At 40.8% G+C, this 20644-nt stretch overlaps 1 protein-coding gene across 1 annotated transcript in view; it reads right to left on the bottom strand.

Annotated features, from left to right (window-relative positions):
* Positions 1 to 20644, bottom strand: part of LOC128699290 (Activating transcription factor-2) — a 180420-nt gene that overhangs the window by 22748 nt on the left and 137028 nt on the right. Inside the window, exons 11-13 of the mRNA XM_070100800.1 lie at positions 12565 to 12755; positions 3659 to 3909; positions 1249 to 1494 (exon numbers count right to left, since the gene is read on the bottom strand). Coding sequence (XP_069956901.1) covers positions 1249 to 1494; positions 3659 to 3909; positions 12565 to 12755 — 688 coding nt within the window. The remainder of the gene's footprint in view (positions 1 to 1248; positions 1495 to 3658; positions 3910 to 12564; positions 12756 to 20644) is intronic.

Genomic DNA, 20644 nt, shown 5'->3' with positions numbered 1-20644 from the left:
CCCAGGCTACCCAAGTTTTTAGACTCTACAACCCAACTCGGTACATCATCAGATGCAGCATTCTTCACCTGACCTCAGCCGGACTATAAATACTCGCGTTCCTTCCACCCCAGGTAGTTCTGTTTGTGACTTGAAAAAGCCCACTGTGTGGGCGAAACGTAGTCAATAAAGGATCACATTATACTGCATTTGTGTTTATATTACCTTTATCATTTTCTATTTTAATGTCGGTCATTTCCCACTGAGGCAGGATGACCCAAAAAGGAAGAAAAAATTTTCATCATCATTCAACACTTTCACCATCACTCGTACATAATCACTGTCTTTGCAGAGGCACTCAAATACAACAGTTTATCCCTCCAAACTGCCAATGTCCTAAGCCCCTCCTTTAAATTGCAGGCATTGTACTTCCCATTTCCAGGACTCAAGTTTGGCTAGCCGGTTTCCCTGAATCCCTTCACAAATTATTACCCTGCTCACACTCCAAGAGCTCGTCAGGTCCCAAAAAACATTCGTCTCCATTCACTCCTATCGAACACGCTCATGCATGCTTGCTGGAAGTCCAAGCCCCTCACCCACAAAACCTCCTTTACCCCCTCCCTCCAACCTTTCCTAGGATAACCCATACCCCGCCTTCCTTCCACTACAGATTTATACACTCTCGAAGTCATTCTACTTTGCTCCATCCTCTCTAAATGACCAAACCACCTCAACAACCCCTCTTCAGCCCTCTATCTAATACTTTTAGTAACTCCACACCACCACCTCCTCCTCCTCCTCCTAATTTCCACACTACAAATTCTCTATATAATATTTACAATACACATTGCCCTTAGACACGACATCTCCACTTCCTCCAGCCTCCTCCTTGTTGCAGCATGTACAACCCATACTTCACACCCATATAAGAGTGTTGGTACCACTATACTCCCAAATATTCCCTTCTTTGCTTCCATGGATAACATTTTTTTGGAAAGAAGTATTCACAAGATAACATTCAGAAAGCAAACAGTAATAGTAATAATAATAAAACCAAAAGACATTCATACTGAAAGAATCTAATAATTATAAATGTGAGAAATTAACATTTTCAATTAACTCCACTCGTATATTCATTATTATATTCTTTGCCTATGCTAATACTTTTCAATGAATATGGATTGCTATCAATAATCACAAATATAATTTTCATCTCAATTTTATTAGTTAAACTGCAGGCCTTGGGTTAAAAATGGACCTTTCTCTTACCCGATTTGATCCTGTGGCTGGGAGCAGCAGCTGAGTGTGATGAGATGTTGAGGTGTGGTTGTGGGAAATGGGTGCATTTGAAATTTTAAAGATGGTTCCAGAATGTTGAGATAGATTGGTACTGGAGGTGGTGGGAATGAGGGCTGGTGGTTGCTGGCTAGATGTTATGAAGCTGTTAGTCAGGTTGATGGGGCTCATGGACACTGCTCCAACACCACCTGGAGATGCTGCTGGTAGAATACCCACCTGTAAGAGACAAAGTTATCTTTATTCACAAACTATATACTATACTTTATTCATTCAAATTTGTGACCACAGAGTAAGAGTTATGTCTCTGTGAGCAGATGTGTGAAACACTTTAACACGATTGATGTATATGCTACATATTTATCTGAACTGCAAGTGCCAACTACATAATTCCCTGCTCTATAATTTACAGTTGTTTTTTTTTCAGCATCAGTTGTCTGACATCAGTTGTTTGACAGCATCAGATATTTGAGATATGTCAGCAGACAGGTCTATGAAAGACAAGTGAAAAAAAAAGGTAGGTGGAGTGTTGAGGAATTTGTGGAGACAAATAGTATAGCTATGAAGACAAATAAAAGAGGAATGTACCAGAGCAATGTCTAGTGCCACCACACCTTTTATATGGGTGTGAGGTATGGGCATTAAATGCTGCAGCAAGGAAGCTGGAGGCAGTGGAGATGTCATGTTGAAGAGCAATGTGTAGTGTGAACATTATGCAAAGAATTCAGAGCGTATGAATTAGAAGACAGTTTGGGGTGATGAAAGTCATTATTCAGAGGACAGAAGAGTTGTCATTGAGGTGGTTTGAGCATATACAGAGACTGGAACAGAATAAGATGGCCAAGAGGGTAATAAATCCAGGATGAAAGAAAGGAGGGGGAGAGGTCATCCCAAGAAGGGTTGTGAGGAGTGTGTGAAGGTTTTAAGTTGTAGGAGCTTGAACATCTAGCAGGTATGTAGGCATGCCTCCTAGATGCTAAAGCTATATTTTTGAATGTGAATATGTAAACTGTTTATCCCACTTATAGTTTTCTTAGGAAACATCCACATTACAAGTTCATCTGAGGTGATACAGTCAGGGTTTATCATGCTTTGTGGATTTCTTTTATGTGATACCTTTTTCTATTGGTAATCCAGTATGTGACCAGTATAGTTCACAAGGTGGAAAACGGCTAATGTGTTAATAATAAAATTATTATTACGGATTAAGTGTTGATAAGAGTGACTGAGCTTAGTACCTTACCATGGGCCTAGAACACCTGTATCTCATCAAGCAAAGAATATACCTTATTACTTTTTTTTCTGTTTCCTTTTTCTTCAAATCTGTTTTCCATATGTGATAGGAAATATTCAACTTTCTTCTTTCCCATTAACAGCCAAGCTAATGCTCACAGAGCTTCTATAAGGCTGAGATGCCTTTCAGAGGTTCTACTCAGTTCAATTTATCCAGAAACAAAATGTGTAAATGATATAGAATAATATCTTGGCAGATCTCAGTTTTCCAGCTGGCTGGCAAGCCTTTTCCAATTAAGAGGTAAAAGCTAAAAGCAAATTGTTACCCCCTGTTCAACTAGCTGTAAACAAGGAACAGTGGTATACCCTAATCAGGGCTGAGCTTTGAAATAAGCTGTGATAGTATAATAGCTTTTAACCAGTAAACTGTATCGTGTAAAAAAAAAAAAATAGTGAAGTAACAGTTACTATCTCCATATAAAGATGTTTTCATTAAACCATATGAATATTTTTTCAAGGGATGTGTCTTGCCATTTCAGGATGACCCAAAGAAGAAAACACATTCACCTTCATTCATTCTATTACTGTCTTTCTAGAGGTGTCCCAATATCACAATTTAGATTACCCTCTGACTGCAATATCTCCACTTTTCTGTCAGAATACAGGCACAAACAGATATACTGGTCAGCATAAAAAAAAAAAATCTTTTTTTGTTTGTTTGTTTAGAAAGACTAATCTTTTATGTCCCAAATACTTTTCATCATAAAGAACTAAATGTTAAACCTAAATGTTAAAATGTTAAAATGTTAAACCTAAAACCCAATCTAACTTTATTATTTTTTAAATACACTACCTAACAGAATACTCCATTCTACTGAATGTACAACAATGCATACAACCATATGACCTGTCTTTGTAATACTCACTTGTGCTTTATAGTAACCTGTTTACATTAATGTTTTATCACTGATTTCATCATTGCTTAGTTAATTTTAAGCCAGCCCGTAATGCTATGCATAGTATAAGTGGCTTTGGCATACTGCTCTTACCTGTATTTGTTGTACCTCTGTATGTGTGCTCAAATTTTTAAATAAATAAATAAATAAATAAATGCCACAAGTATGATTACAAGTCTTGCAACATTGTATACCTTGGTTGATGAGGAGACAGAAGTAACCACTGTACTTGTTGGTGGAGCAGCACAAGTAGTGCATGATAAGTTAACAGGCAGAGGTTCCATGGTGGTGCTGCTAGATGATGGAATTGATGGTAGAGAGAGAGACCGAGCACGAGGCTTGAGTGGAGACTGACAAGAAATGTGAACACCTTCAGTCAATGGCGCTAGTATGGGTGGTAAAGGAGTTAAATCCCTACTGCAGTTCATACTCTCCACACTTCCATCTGAAAAATGGAGTTTAAACAATAATTTATAAAGTAAACCAATATTTTAAACAAAGATGGAAAATTTGCAAAGCTAAACTTAAAGGTTACGAGACTGTGTGCTATGTAGTATACATTATTACAGCAAAGACCCTGCTGTCACACTACAACTTTTCAGTTAATTGAACTTTCTGGCATTGCCTTCATATGGCTCAGTCAGAAAATATACAAGCTATCTGGTACATATGAAAATACATATGCCAGTCTTCAAATGCATCTCAGATTGCTTCTTTTTTATTATTATTATTATTATTATTATTATTATTATTATTATTATTGTTATTATTATATTAATTAGGATGCACTAAACCAGTAATGAAGCAAGGGACACACAGTGCCTAGAAAATGAGAGGTAAATATCAAGAGCACATCATCAGAATCAAAACACCCCTCACTGAACTGTGTATTAGTAGAAGCCCTTGTAAAGTTAATCAAAATCATGTTGACTAACATATATCCCTTCACTATGCTTACTAACAAATCCCTTCACTTTGTTGACTAATAAATCCCTTCACTATGTAGACTAATACAAATCCCTGCTCTATGTTGACTAATAAATCTCTTCATTAAGTTGACTAACACAAATCCTTTCACTATACTGACTAACACTACTGTAAATATGTTGTCAGTATCCAAATGGTGAATTGACACCACTAAAGAAAGTATCCAAATGGTGAATTGTTGACACCACTAAAGAAAAGAAAGACAAGAACAAGTTCGTATTTGGACATTTTACTTTATTAATAAAGCTCTTAACCCTTTGAGGATCGACAGGCCCTCTCCGAAACTTGTTCTCAGGGTCGGCCAAATTTCAAAAAAAAAAAAAAAATATTTTTTCTTATGAAAAGATAGAGAATCTTTTCCTGATCATAATGACACCAAAAGTATGAAATTTGATGGAAAACTTACAGAATTATGCTCTCGCGAAGTTAGCGGTCTCGACGATGTTTACGCATTGGCGATTTTGCCCACTTTGAGCCCTATTTTCGGCCAATTCCAATGTACTAGTCGACAAAAATCATAACTATTTCGCTAGAACTCCATTTTTTCTATCGAATGAGTACAAGAAACCACCCATTTACCAATTTCAGCTATCCAATAAAGTGGTCAGAATTTAGCAATTTTGCCAATTTCACACAAATTTCAAAAGATGCCAATTTCCGAATAGGGTCCAGAATAAACAAAGAAGACATTCCTGGCACTAAAATAACAAGTTCTCTGTTCGTTAGTCACATCCCCAGGCCCCTCTTATATTTCTTTGACTTTCCACTTTGAATTTTTATTCTTACAAAAAATAGAAGATTTACTGTTATGCAGACTACTGCATTAGTGTAGAAATGGTATAAATAATATCAGCGCACTTGTGAAAGAATATTAGACTCACCAGTTGACGTGTATTGGACGCTTGGCATGATTTGTTTACTTTTGAACTTTGATAAAAATCGAACATTTCTGCTACTTTGCGCTCAATTTCAAGGTACTTTTCATTGTAAAACCAGTCAAAATCATCTTAATTTCTGTAATATGTCTCCCATTCTATAAAATGAGACCAAGAAAACTAGAATACAACAATAAATACCATACGAAAATACAGTGCAAAGTCGCTGTTTTATTCCAAAAACACGGTCAAAGTTTTTTTTTCTCATTACGCACTGTGTGCTGCAGGATTTTTTTTATACTGCACACACACTGGCCACATAGACCCATTCTTTCATATGTAGGCCTACCAGCTTTCTCTAATTAGATTTGAGGGAGCTAGAATTTAGGCATACTAGTACGTCAAAAACACTGGGTCGTAAGCCGTACTAGTACGACCGAAACCCTCAAAGGGTTAACAGAGTAAAACACTCTGCCAATAAAAGTTTGTTTTGCAATGTGTATCATGTCTCTTCTTCAAGTACAGTGTGGAATAAAATAAAAAGACAGGAAGTATTTAGAGTCACAGATATGTAGTTATTATAGACAGGTATAATAAACATGCAGGCGTGTAAGTACATTTTCAGCAGACTATTTGCCTGAGTTTCGAGAAGAGCCAGGGCAGTTTTTGTAAGCAAGACAGTGTTGCCCCTTGCCATACTGCCAAAGATATAAAAAATTTACTATATGATTCTGAAATTTCATACTTTAATGACTGGCCTGGTAACTCTCACCAGACTTAAAGCTGATAGAGAACATTTGGAATCTTATTAAGTGCAAGCTTCATGGTAGGGACGTATCCTCTAACCCCAAAATCTCGAATGCCAGTAAGCAGGTGTGGCAGGGTACTGACTCTTCTATCCCCCATAAGTTAGCCTTACCAGTGCCTAGGAGATAAGGAATGCATCAAGAGGAAGGGTAATCCTACGAAATGCTAGTTTAGATGAGGAATCCATAAATATTTCATTATTTTGTTTTTAAAACAAGAGTTTATGGTAATGTAGGTAGTAGGTTGGTAGACAACAGCCGACCAGGGAGGTACTACCGTCCTGCCAAGTGAGTGTAAAACGGAAACCTGTAATTGTTTTACATGATGGCAGGATTGCTGGTGTCTCTTTTCTGTCTCATAAACATGCAAGATTTCAGGTACAACCTGCAACATCTACCTACACTTACATCACACTATACATGCACGCATCATAAGCATATACACACCCCTCTCAGTTTTCTTCTATTTTCTTACTAGTTCTTCTTGTTTATTTCCTCTTATCTCCATGGGGAAGTGGAACAGAATTTTTCCTCCGTAAGCCATGCATGTTGTAAAAAGTGACTAAAATGCTGGGAGGAAGGGCCTAGTAACCACTTCTCCTGTGTGCATAACTAAAGTTAAAAAGAGAAACTTTTGTTTTTCTTTTTGGGCCACCCTAATTCTATGGGAAATGGCCAGTTTGTTGAAAAATGAGAAGTTTTAAGTAAGAATTCTCATTAGCTGTGTAACTGTTTATTTTTTTTAACACTAGTTGTCTCCCATCAAGGTAGGGTGACCCGACAAGAAGAAAGAACTTCCATTGTCGCTCATTCCATCACTATTGCCTGAAGGGTACTGACATCAGAATTCAAATGACCATCCAGATCACAACACCCCACACCTCCATCTGAGTGCAGACACTGTACTTCCCACATCTATGACTCAAGTCCAGCCAACCAGTTTCCTTGAATCCCTTCATAAATGTCACCTTGCTCCCTCTCCAGCAGCACATCAAATCATGAAAACTATTTGCCTTTTCTCATTCCTATATAATACACTCACACAAGCCTCTTGGATGTCCAAGCCCCCAGCACTCAAAACCTCAATTACCCCCTATGATGGCCTCTACCCCTCCTTCCCTCCACCCTAGATTAATACACCCTTTTAGTCATCCTATTTTTCTCCATCCTCTCTATATGTCCAAACCACTTCAGCTCCTCCTCAGGCCTCTGAATAATGCTTTTGTTAACACCTCACCTCCTAATCTCCAAACTCACTGCATAATATTCACATCACACATTGCCTACAAACACAATATCTCCACCACCTCCTGCCTCCTCCTCCTTGCTGAAACATTCAAAACCCATGCTTTACATCCATACAACAGTGTTGATGCCACTATACTCTGATACATTTTCCTTTTTGCCTCTATTGATAAAGTTGTTTGTCTACACAGGTGCCACAATGCACCACCCACTTTATTACATAAATGGTTTAGAAAACCAAAAAAAGTTGATAAATGAGACACTTGTGCAACATTATTCCACAATAAAGATACCCAAATGCTACACAAGTGTTTCATTCATCAACTACCCACCTTTTCCCTTCGTCAGTTCTATGGTTCACCTCATCTGTCACAGAACCATCTGCCAAAGTCCACTCCCAAATATCTGAACACATACACTTCCTCCATACTCCCTTCATCCTCTCTGATATCCAATCTGATCCGTTTATGTGGGCACATTTCTGTGACAACTACTGTATGTATAACCGACCAAAATAAAGCAAACTGAGTCAACTGCATTTACAAGCTAAATAAAACTGAACAATGCACTGTACAACATTTTATGTGCTTGCAAACTAATTAATGCTTAAGTTCACTCTAAATTACTTTCTTAATGTTTCCCTCCCAAGGTTCATCAATATATTAAAAACATACTAAAAATATGGATATCTCACAGAGAGGAGCAGGGCACCTCTCCATGAGATATCCATGAGTAAGACGAGTATGGCCAATGCGAAGACGGGAGAGAGTAGTCCCCCAACCTCGACACTGGTGACAAGAAGACGGCCAGTAACCTATACATACTCGGTTTAATAGATTGAAGTTTGTTACCGAGCATAGTAGACCAACATTGTTGCCAACAGGTGTGAAGGTGGGTAGCTATTGCAGCAAAATAGTCCATAAATGGAATACCTCTATATGAAACTGGTAGGTCATGTACTGCTGACTGCGCAGCAGTGTCTGCCTGTTCATTGCCCTGTACGTCAACATGACCAGGGACCCAACAAAAAACAATATCTTTATGCTTGGTAAAGATGCGGCGTAGCCAAAGTTGGATACGGAGGACTAAGGGGTGAGGTGTATCAAATTTCTGTATAGCCTGTAAAGCACTAAGGGAGTCTGAGACAACCACAAAGGTGACCCAAAAAAGAAACACTTATCATTATTCACACTATCACTGTCTTGCCAGAGGTGTGCTGATATAACAGTTCAGACGACCCTTCAAAACAGCAAATATCCTCACCCCTCCTTTAGAGTGCAGGCACTGTATTTCCTGCCTCCAGGACTTAAGTCTGGCTAACTGGTTTCCCTGAATACCTTCACAAAATGTTACACTGGTCTGTACACCAGTTTAAATCACCCAGAACTTTTGTAAGTTGGAATCTGAATGAATCCCAAAAATTTACCCATAGAAACAAAATTCCTAACTTTAATTACAAGATTTAGATAAACCCTCATTTAACCTTCACATCTAACTTTAGCAATTGATTATTGTCTAACCAATCAATTCACAAGCAATCCACCATAAAATAATGACATCATCCTTGGAGTCATATATAAATGAACTTTTATTGTTATTGAAAATTTGAGATTTACTACAAATATAATTTCCTTTACCTAAAAGAAGTTTGGTGCAGGTCCTACATGCACATTTAACTATGCTGGCCTTCAGTGTGGTCTTGACAATAAGATCATGTCAATGATTTAGTCTGTCCACTTCTGGTTAGGTAAGGATTTATTAGGTACACACTAAGAAACTGGAATATTAATTAACATTTCTCTTTACATCATTCCACCAATCGCTCCTCTTCCCTCCCGCACCCACTTTCCTGTAACCACAAACTTCTGCTGAACACTCAAAAATGTAGTGTTAGAGTGTTCAGCAGAAGTTTGTGGTTACAGGAAAGTGGGTGCGGGAGGGAAGAGGAGCGATTGGTGGAATGATGATGTAAAGAGAGTAGTAAGGGAGAAAAAGTTAGCATATGAGAAGTTTTTACAAAGTAGAAGTGATGCAAGGAGGGAAGAGTATATGGAGAAAAAGAGAGAGGTTAAGAGAGTGGTGAAGCAATGTAAAAAGAGAGCAAATGAGAGAGTGGGTGAGATGTTATCAACAAATTTTGTTGAAAATAAGAAAAAGTTTTGGAGTGAGATTAACAAGTTAAGGAAGCCTAGAGATCAAATGGATTTGTCAGTTAAAAATAGGAGAGGAGAGTTATTAAATGGAGAGTAAGAGGCATTGGGAAGATGGAGGGAATATTTTGAGGAATTGTTAAATGTTGATGAAGATAGGGAAGCTGTGATTTCGTGTATAGGGCAAGGAGGAATAACATCTTGTAGGAGTGAGGAAGAGCCAGTTGTGAGTGTGGGGGAAGTTCGTGAGGCAGTAGGTAAAATGAAAGGGGGTAAGGCAGCCGGGATTGATGGGATAAAGATAGAAATGTTAAAAGCAGGTGGGGATATAGTTTTGGAGTGGTTGGTGCAATTATTTAATAAATGTATAGAAGAGGATAAGGTACCTAGGGATTGGCAGAGAGCATGCATAGTTCTTTTGTATAAAGGCAAAGGGGACAAAAGAGAGTGCAAAAATTATAGGGGGATAAGTCTGTTGAGTATACCTGGTAAAGTGTATGGTAGAGTTATTATTGAAAGAATTAAGAGTAAGACAGAGAATAGGACAGCAGATGAACAAGGAGGCTTTAGGAAAGGTAGGGGATGTGTGTACCAGGTGTTTACAGTGAAACATATAAGTGAACAGTATTTAGATAAGGCTAAAGAGGATTTGGAAAAGGCATATGACAGGGTGGATAGGGGGGCAATGTGGCAGATGTTGCAGGTGTATGGTGTAGGAGGTAGGTTACTGAAAGCAGTGAAGAGTTTTTACAAGGATAGTGATGGCTCAAGTTAGAGTATGTAGGAAAGAGGGAAATTATTTCCCAGTAAAAGTAGGCCTTAGACAAGGATGTGTGATGTCACCATGGTTGTTTAATATATTTATAGATGGGGTTGTAAGAGAAGTAAATGCGAGGGTCTTGGCAAGAGGCGTGGAGTTAAAAGATAAAAAATCACACATAAAGTGGGAGTTGTCACAGTTGCTCTTTGCTGATGACACTGTGCTCTTGGGAGATTCTGAAGAGAAGCTGCAGAGGTTGGTGGATGAATTTGGAAGGGTGTGCAAAAGAAGAAAATTAAAAGTGAATACAGGAAAGAGTAAGGTAATGAGGATAACAAAAAGATTAGGTGATAAAAGATTGGATATCAGATTGGAGGGAGAGAGTATGGAGGAGGTGAATGTATTCAGATATTTGGGAGTGGACGTGTCAGCGGATGGGTCTATGAAAGATGAGGTGAATCATAGAATTGATGAGGGGAAAAGGGTGAGTGGTGCACTTAGGAGTCTGTGGAGACAAAGAACTTTGTCCTTGGAGGCAAAGAGGGGAATGTATGAGAGTATAGTTTTACCAATGCTCTTATATGGGTGTGAAGCATGGGTGATGAATGTTGCAGCGAGGAGAAGGCTGGAGGCAGCGGAGATGTCATGTCTGAGGGCAATGTGTGGTGTGAATATAATGCAGAGAATTCGTAGTTTGGAAGTTAGGAGGAGGTGCGGGATTACCAAAACTGTTGTCCAGAGGGCTGAGGAAGGGTTGTTGAGGTGGTTCGGACATGTAGAGAGAATGGAGCGAAACAGAGTGACTTCAAGAGTGTATCAGTCTGTAGTGGAAGGAAGGCGTGGTAGGGGTCAACCTAGGAAAGGTTGGAGGGAGGGGGTAAAGGAGGTTTTGTGTGCGAGGGGCTTGGACTTCCAGCAGGCATGCGTGAGCGTGTTTGATAGGAGTGAATGGAGACAAATGGTTTTTAATACTTGACGTGCTGTTGGAGTGTGAGCAAAGTAACATTTATGAAGGGGTTCAGGGAAACCGGCAGGCCGGACTTGAGTCCTGGAGATGGGAAGTACAGTGCCTGCACTCTGAAGGAGGGGTGTTAATGTTGCAGTTTAAAAACTGTAGTGTAAAGCACCCTTCTGGCAAGACAGAGATGGAGTGAATGATGGTGAAAGTTTTTCTTTTTTGGGCCACCCTGCCTTGGTGGGAATCGGCCAGTGTAATGATTAAAAAAAAAAAAATATTTCAAATAACACTGGCATTTATTATTCCTGCATTCCAAACAGTACATATAGTTTATTTTACAATGTTTCACCCAGGGACTGGCTTTATCAAGCCATAACAGATATGAGAAATAAACAGCTTAAGTAATACAGAGGTTGGTTGCAAGAGTCAGGTTTTAGGTTTGAGGTACTGCAGGCACACTACTGACCCAAACTTATTTTTCCTTCTAGAACAAGTCATACTATAAAGATTGCTAAAGTTAATATACCAGTTTTATTTGATGGTGTTTGTATGTTTTATTGTAGGTGAATCCAGGCATCTATATGTGACTACATCTGGCCCTATCCCATCCACTGAGTGGGAGTTGCAGTACTATGAACACATGTTATCCATTCTGCAGGCATAGTTGTGTTCCAGATCATAAGGTAAGCTTCTGTTTCCTTAACATAGACTGAGTTCCATCCTCTGCAGGGAATACTGTAAATTCCAGCATTCCTGAGTCTGGTATGTGGCTTAGAGGACTTTAGAGATGTCACAATGGTCAGTACAAAGACCATATGAGACTTTACAAAGACCTCTAAGCCACAAACCAGACTCATGGCAAGTCTATAAGACTGAGTCCCTCTACTATGTGTAGGTGGACATAACCATGGTCAATCTGCAGGACTACTTGAAGAACCCTTCTACCCTGAGTGGGTGGACACTGCTATGGCAAGTCTGCAGGACATATATGAATCTTTGTACCATGTGTAGAGGCCACCACCAAGGCCAGTCTGCAGGATTCTTTGAACTTTTGCACACTGTGTAGGTAAACATTTACTATGGTCTGTCTGCAGGTCTGTTAGAACACTATCTGCCATGTATAGAGGACTATTACCAGGGTCAGTCTACAGGAATACTGGAACCCTTCTACCATAGCCAAGTGAACACTACCTTGGAATTTAAACATTTTCATTTCTATATATGTTGTACTTGTACCTCAAATACATCGCATCAAGTGTATATATTCCTACTGACAAAAGTAAGAAGACCTCTCTATTTGAAGAAACTGACACACACACCTCCCTGCATGGCGAGAGTCACAGGACAATCCTTGTGCTGCAGAAGCATTGATTTAAGGACAGCAACTTCTGAACGCAGAGATGATACTTCATTCTGTAATTTTTGATTGATGGATCCTAGCTCATCATATTTTATAGAGAGGTTTTCAATCCATTTCTTCTTTTTCTCTCTACATCTTATGGCAGCTGCTCTGAAAGGAATAGGATTAAATGTTTTAATAACAATATTTTCAAATGATGTCTACAGCATTGCCTTGGTACTGTACTAGTTGACTCACAGTTGACAGATTACAACTTTTTCTTTTATATTACCTCTGCTAACTTGACAAAAAAGATGTATTTTTCTACTCCAGTGTCACACCTACAGTACATCTGTACTCTTATTAGCATGCTCCTCATCACTGTCATCATGTTCATTATATACATCTGGATTCAAGACAACATTCTTAATATCATTTTCAGTGAGTTTGATAAGTAGGAATACTGTCAGAGTCAACCCATTCATTAACATACTAAGTGGCATGTAACATTGGTTTTTGTCCTTGATCAAAATACTATAACGCCCTTCCATTCTCTCCATTATTTTACTGAACTAAGAGTATGAGTTATGACTCATGAAATCTTAATAACATGATTGCAAACAAGTCACAAAATGGGTGGGGCTCAAGCCCATGGCAGGCAAGTCCTAAAGCTCACATTATTATTTATTATAATCAAAAAGAAGCGCTAAGCCACAAGGGCTATACAGCGCTGCAGGGTAGGGAAGGAAGCGAGGGTATTGGGCGGTAGAAAGGGGGAGGGATGATCAGTAAGTTACAGAAAACAGCGGGGCAGGGGATAGTGCGGGGGTAGAGGGCAGCAAGAGATTGAGGTAGAAAAGGCTGAAGGTATCATTAGAGTTTGTGAAGTAAGCGAGTTGTTGTCAAAAAGTCAATGAGAGAGTCAGGATGAAAGGTGGGTCCATCAGCGAGAAGGGAAGGTAAAGAGAGAGCAGCGGAGCGAAGACGATGTTGGAGGTATATTCTGCATGCTCGTTGATAAAGTGGGCAGTCTAATAGAATGTGGCTAACCGATAATGGAACCTGACAATTCTCACAGAGAGGAGCAGGGCGCCTCTCCATGAGATAACCAAGAGTAAGACAAGTATGGCCAATGCGAAGACGGGAGAGAGTAGTCTCCCAACCTCGACACTGGTGACAAGAAGACGACCAGTAACCTATACTCGGTTTAATAGACTGAAGCTTGTTACCGAGCAGAGTAGACCAACGTTGTTGCCAACGGGTGTTAAGGTGGGTAGCTATTGCAGCAAAATAGTCCGTAAATGGAACACCTCTATATGAAACTGGTAGGTCATGTACTGCTGACTGCGCAGCAGTCTGCCTGTTCATTGCCCTGTACGTCAATATGACCAGGGACCCAACAAAAAACAATATCTTTATGCTTGGAAGAGATGCGGTGTAGCCAAAGTTGGATACGGAGGACTAAGGGGTGAGGTGTATTAAATTTCTGTATAGCCTGTCAAGCACTAAGGGAGTCTGAGACAACCACAAATGATGACATAGGCATAGATGCTGTGGCATGCAAAGAGTACGTAACCTTTATTCGGCGCATGTACACACCCTCATTTACAGGCTATCTCCCCCAACCAGCGAACCAGGTTGCTAAGAGTTGATGATGGGGCCCCGTCGTTCAACTAGTGACCAGGTTCTAGCCAATAAGAAGATGGTTTTGGCAATCGCAGAGGTTATGTGGGTACCGCTCTCCTGTCTGCCCTTGTCATTCCCATTCTAGAGCTGGTTGAAGCACGGTCTGCTATCTTGTGGCTTCTATTTCTGCCTTGCTTACCGTGGAGTGCACTATACTTATCACTGTACATAGTGTACATATTGCTGTTCTAAATTGGTGAAGGATAATATAAGTCTAAACTTTTTCTGCTGTGTTTATTTTGCTCCCATTACACCCAGGATAACAGGCCATTTGGAATCCTGGGTTGTAATATGGGGGCCTGTCCGGGAGCTGGAGCTGGACTTAGAGAAACGGTTGAGCTTAGGGTGAAGCTCGTAGCAGGAACATTGTGCAGCTTGCTGTCTGGCTTTGCATTAGCTTTGCCTACGCTTTACAAAGTTTGCGTGTCAGTTGCTTTATGGTCAGCCTTGCTATTGTGTGATCGTTCAACAGCTCACTATTAGCTTGTTCGGTGTGCTCGCTTTGCTATGGTCAATCTTCTAGAACAGTGTAGCTGTCTGGCATTGCTTTACAAATTTTGTGTGTCAGTTGTTACTAGCCTGTTCGGTGTGGAGAATTTTGCAGTCAGCTTTGCTTGTATGCGTATTCTGCAATCGTACTGTGCATAGCTAAGCGTGTTCTGCAAATTAACGTGTTACGTTGGGGTATTCTGCAATCGTACTGTGCATAGCGAATAACTTATGCCACCTAGATGAGTCAGACGTCTGGTGTCGGCATATACTTTGCATAACCTACCTAAATTGTCCCTACAGCGTTGTTGGCAAATTGCTCGTTCCATTGGCATTACATACAAACGCACTCTCACAGCTGCGCAACTGCGTTCACTGATTGCTGACAAACTTATAGAAGAAGAGATGGCACATCAGACTCCTCCCTCTACGGGAGCTAGGGCAAAAACTACAATGTTCTCGCAGGAGGAAGATGATACACCTACGGAGCAAAATGGTCAGTATAGTGTAGCTGGGTTGTCTCAGGGTGAATCAGCGTCGTTGGCACTTGGGCTGGCAAAAATCAATCTTGAGCAAACTAGGGAACAGAGAGCATTCGCAAGGGAAGAATTTGATAGGGAAAGAGAAAGGAGGCAGTTTTCGCATTCTGTAAATGATTTTAGTTTACAAAAAGTAGTACAGCTTGTTCCCTGCTTCAATGAGGCCGAACCAGAGCAATTTTTCGAAAGCTTCGAAAATCAGGCTCGAGCCTTGACGTGGCCGGAACAGCATTGGGAATCGTTGGTTCATACAGCATTATTGGGCAAGGCACGGGAATTTACATCAGTATTAAATGACGCTGAATTTTCTGATTATCTAGTAGTGAAGACCACAGTGTTGGGAGCATATACGTGTATCCCAGCCAAATATAAAAAAAATTTTAAGCTGGGCAGACGACAGCTTAGTCAATCCCTAGTGGACTTTGTGAGACAGCAAACCAAAGCTTTTACCAGCTGGTATAAAGCAAGTGGTGTCTCTACCTTTGAGGAGCTGGTGCAGCTTATTCTGATTGATAACCTGCTGGAGTCTGTGGGACCAGAGGTTAGAGTCTTTCTGCAGTATCGTGACTTAACCACTGCATTGGAGGCAACCAGGTTGGCTGATACCTTCAAAACTAACCGCTCCTTGTCCGAGCGGTCCCGTCTCTCTTTTCAACAGCCTGGCATGAGCAGAGATCGTCAACCTTGGAGAATGAAGTGCCAGCCGGAGAGAGAACGTCTATGTCAGCCAACTAAGCCACCTGGTGAGCCACGCTTCTCAACCTATGGTCCACCTGCGGAGAGGCAAACTACTCATGGTGCATCTCTACAACAGTATCCAGAGAGACACCAGCCAGAACGACACCATTTGCAACGTCAGCAGGGAGTAAAGGGCAAGCCTGTCGTCTGCTTCCTCTGCAACAAAGTAGGTCACATCCGTCCCAACTGCCCCCATAAACCCCAACCCATTGGGAAAATCTCTAATATCCCTAGTAACATGTCCCCTAGAGAAGTAGAAAAAGGTATGGCCCCTTATCATTGCAAGAGTCTAATTTTCCTTCAGGAAAACTCAGAAACAACTAAAGTAAAGACCTTTAGAGATACTGGAGCATATTGCTCACTTGTAAGAGAAGGAATATTACCCCTTTCAGAGAACACTTCCTTGAATTCCTCTGTTTTATTGGAAGCATTTGGAGGAGCTATATATTCTGTTCCTTTGCATAAAATTTATGTACAGTGCAAATATTACACTGGGTACTTGACTGTAGGTGTCTCAAAAGGACTCCCCATGAAAGATGCCATGTTATTACTGGGTAATAACATTACTACTATTAGTTCGTGTCCTGAACCTATAATGATTAATTCTTCTCCGGTGTTGGCCATAACTCGGGCAACATCCCAAGGATTGCCTGGAGGGAATGTTGACCTATCCTTGGACGACTCCGATCTCGGAATAGCCACATTGTTTTACGAGGAAAACTGGCCAGAGCCTCGTAGATCAAGTGAACAGACCCCGATCAAGCCTTCCTATTCCCAGGTTGCAGGATTGCCAGATGTCTCTGTTTCCATGCCCGAGGGACTGTCCTGGGAGGAACAACAAAAGGACCCTTCTTTAAAATTCGCTTTTGAGGCAGCCATGGGTAAATCCTCTTTGGGTCATCCGGTCAAGTATGAAGTTAAAAACGATTATTTGATCTGCACTGAGACTGGTAAGGAGATAGAGGGCCAGCAATTGTTTAACAGGTTAGTAGTTCCAACAAAGTATAGACCTCAAATATTAAATATAGCTCATAATACGTCATTAGGAGGTCACTCAGGAATTACAAAAACCTTGTATAGTATCACAAAAGAATTTTATTGGCCAAAATTAAAGAAAGATGTGAAGAATCATATTAGGTGTTGCTGAGAATGTCAGCAAGTTGGGAAACCTGGACATTCCATTAAACCTGCACCTCTCCAACCTATACCTGCTGATGGAGAACCTTTTGCAGATTTAATTATAGATTGTGTAGGTCCACTACCTAGGTCAAAGTCTGGAAATCAGTATTTATTTACGATTATGGATAAAGTAACCAGATACCCTGAAGCAATTCCCATGTGCAGTATTAATACTAAAGCTATTCTCAAAGCTTTAACAAAATTCATTTCTTGTTTTGGCATTCCTAAAACTATTCAAAGTGATCAAGGTACTAACTTTACTGCCAAAGCATTTAGGGAAGTATTAATTAGGTTAGGGATAATCCACAACTTATCCACTGCCTATCATCCTCAGTCCCAAGGCGCCTTGGAAAGATTCCATCAGACATTAAAAACAATGATGAGAACTTTTTGCATGCACTTTCCTACAGACTGGGATGAATCACTACCTTTGTTGCTGTTCTCAGTACGAGAGACGGTGCAAGAGTCTACAGGGTATAGTCCGTTTGAGCTGATCTTTGGGCACAATGTACAAGGTCCTCTTCGGATGGATGGGAGAAGACGTTAGCTCAACACTCTACAACCCATCTTCAAGGTTGCAGGTGGCACGTCAGTTAGCCAAGGCTAACCTAAAGACAGCTCAAAGTAAGATGAAACAGAGGTATGATAGAAGTGCACAATTCCGCTCCTTCCATCCAGGAGACACGGTGTTGGTGCAGGAACCTATACCTGGCCACACCTTGAAAGCAGATGTAAATTATGTGGTAGCTCCCATTGATAAGACCTCAAAAACTAAAACTTACCACATTAATCAAAGTATTTCCATACACCAGATAAAGTCCCAGTAATGACTCTGTCCTCTACCTCTGAGGATGACTCTGACTCTATGCACTCTATCTCTGAAATTAATATTAAACTTTCAAATTCTGTCCTCCTCAAGGATCCTAGCCCTTTAATGGAGGGATTATCTGAAATGCAAGCAACAAATTTAACTGAGCTTCTACAGTCATATCCTAATATTTTTTCGGATGTGCCGAAAAAATGTAAGTTAGGTTATCATGATGTAGATGTGGGAAACTCTAAACCAATTAAACTCTCCCCCTACAGAGCTAATCCTGAAAAGCAAAGGCTACTTCAGCAGGAAGTAGAATTTTTGTTAAAGCATGGTTTAGTGGAGGAGGAGTCTAGTCCATGGGCTTCACCGTGCATCCTTGTGAAGAAGGCTGATGGAGGGTTTCGTATGTGTACAGACTACCGTAAAGTGAACGAGGTCACAATTACAGATGCTTACCCTCTTCCTCGTCTGGATGACGTAATTGACTTTGTGGGTAAGGCTACTTTTGTGTCCAAGTTAGATCTCCTTAAAGGCTACTATCAGGTACCTTTGACAGATAAGGCGAAGGAAATCTCTGCCTTCGTAATTCCAGGAGGTCATTATCAATACACAGTTACCCCCTTCGGAATGAAAAATTCCCCCTCTTCATTCCAGAAACTTATCCATCAGGCTATTAAAGGACTTGAAGGCACGGCAGCGTACCTAGATGATATTGTTGTGGTGTCTGATACTTGGGATCAACACCTACTTAGACTTAAGGCTCTTTTTGAGACCTTTAAGAGTTCCCATTTAACAGTTAATTTATCTAAATCTTCCTTTGGCCAGGCCACTGTCACTTTTCTAGGCCATGAAGTAGGTAGTGGTAAAGTTGCACCTAAACTTGCTGAAGTTCTTTCTATTAAAGATTATCCAGTTCCTCATGATAGGAAATCTCTTCAACGTTTCCTAGGCATGATAGGATTTTACAGAAGATTCTGTAAGAATTTCTCAGATATTGTAGCCCCTCTTACCAGTCACAAATTTCCCTTTAATTGGACCTCAGACTGTAACACTGCTTTTAATAAAGCAAAAAGATTATTGTGTACTGCACACATTCTCTTGTCTCCAGACTTCTCCAAACCTTTTTCATTACAGGTAGATGCTTGTGAGTCTGGGGTTGGGGCAGTACTATTACAAATCGGGAACGAGGAGTTGCAGCCTGTAGCATACTTTTCAGCCAAGTTCCAGCCACATCAGAGGGCTTACTCTACCATTGAAAAAGAAGCCCTCGCGCTGGTACTGGCTTCGGAGCATTTCGATGTTTATGTGGGCCAGACATCGCAGGTGGTCACAGTCTACAGTGATCACAATCCTCTAGTATATCTCCAAGCCATGAAGAACCACAACACAAGGCTTATGCGCTGGATGCTAAGGCTGCAGCCCTATAATATTTCCATTAAATATATTGCCGGCAAAGAAAATATGTTGGCAGACTCTTTATCTAGAGTCTAATATTTTTATTTATTTAGGTTAGGATGTTATTTGTGGTAACCCCTTTTCACGCTCTTTTTTTTTTATCCCCTGGTGTGGGTTTTTTTTTTTAGTGAGGGGATGCGGGCTACCGTCCGCCTGTATCTTGGACCTATGCTAGCCTGTCTGACTGCTGTCTCACTCTAAGTTTAGGGTTTGGCTTTTGGTCACGAGAAAAGCTGAGCTCTATCTAAGAGTTGGATGGTGGAGAGGAAAGGCGGTCCCATTATTTTGTGCCATGGCGGCACGGTTACCACTGGGAGGTGGCAGCCTAATCCTGAGCCTTCTCGGGGTGGGGGTGTGGCATGCAAAGAGTACGTAACCTTTATTCGGCGCATGTACACACCCTCATTTACAGGCTATCTCCCCCAACCAGCGAACCAGGTTGCTAAGAGTTGATGATGGGGCCCCGTCGTTCAACTACTGACCAGGTTCTAGCCAACAAGAAGATGGTTTTGGCAATCGCAGAGGTTATGTGGGTACCGCTCTCCTGTCTGCCCTTGTCATTCCTATTCTAGAGCTGGTTGAAGCACGGTCTGCTATCTTGTGGCTTCTATTTCTGCCTTGCTTACCGTGGAGTGCACTATACTTATCACTGTACATAGTGTACATATTGCTGTTCTAAATTGGTGAAGGATAATATAAGTCTAAACTTTTTCTGCTGTGTTTATTTTGCTCCCATTACACCCGGGATAACAGGCCATTTGGAATCCTGGGTTGTAATAGATGCAATACGGATAAGTGCTGCAAGAATGGCATACAATTCAGCAGTAAAGATACTAGCCGAAGATAGTAAATGCCCTCGTACGACGCTGTCCGGAAACACTGCTGTGAATCCTACACCGTCAGAAGACTTAGAGCCATCTGTGTACACTGCAATGGCATGAGAATGAGAGTGGAAGTGGTCAAGAAAAAGAGAGCGGGAAGTTACTGTAGACAGTTGGGCTTTCGAGCAAGGGAGTGAGAAAGAACAGACTCGAACAGCTGGAACTTCCCAGGGGGGTAGGGAAAAGTGAGATGCTACATGAACATAGAGAGGTGGTAATTGAAGAGAAGACGAGAGCGAATGTAGGCGAAGGGAGAAGGGACGGAGCAAACAGGGGCGG

Source organism: Cherax quadricarinatus, chromosome 74, assembly GCF_038502225.1.
Source record: "Cherax quadricarinatus isolate ZL_2023a chromosome 74, ASM3850222v1, whole genome shotgun sequence".
In the NCBI taxonomy this organism is placed as follows: domain Eukaryota; kingdom Metazoa; phylum Arthropoda; class Malacostraca; order Decapoda; family Parastacidae; genus Cherax; species Cherax quadricarinatus.
The sequence above is the reverse complement of the archived record's forward strand: the minus strand, read 5'-3'. Positions and strand labels throughout refer to the sequence as shown.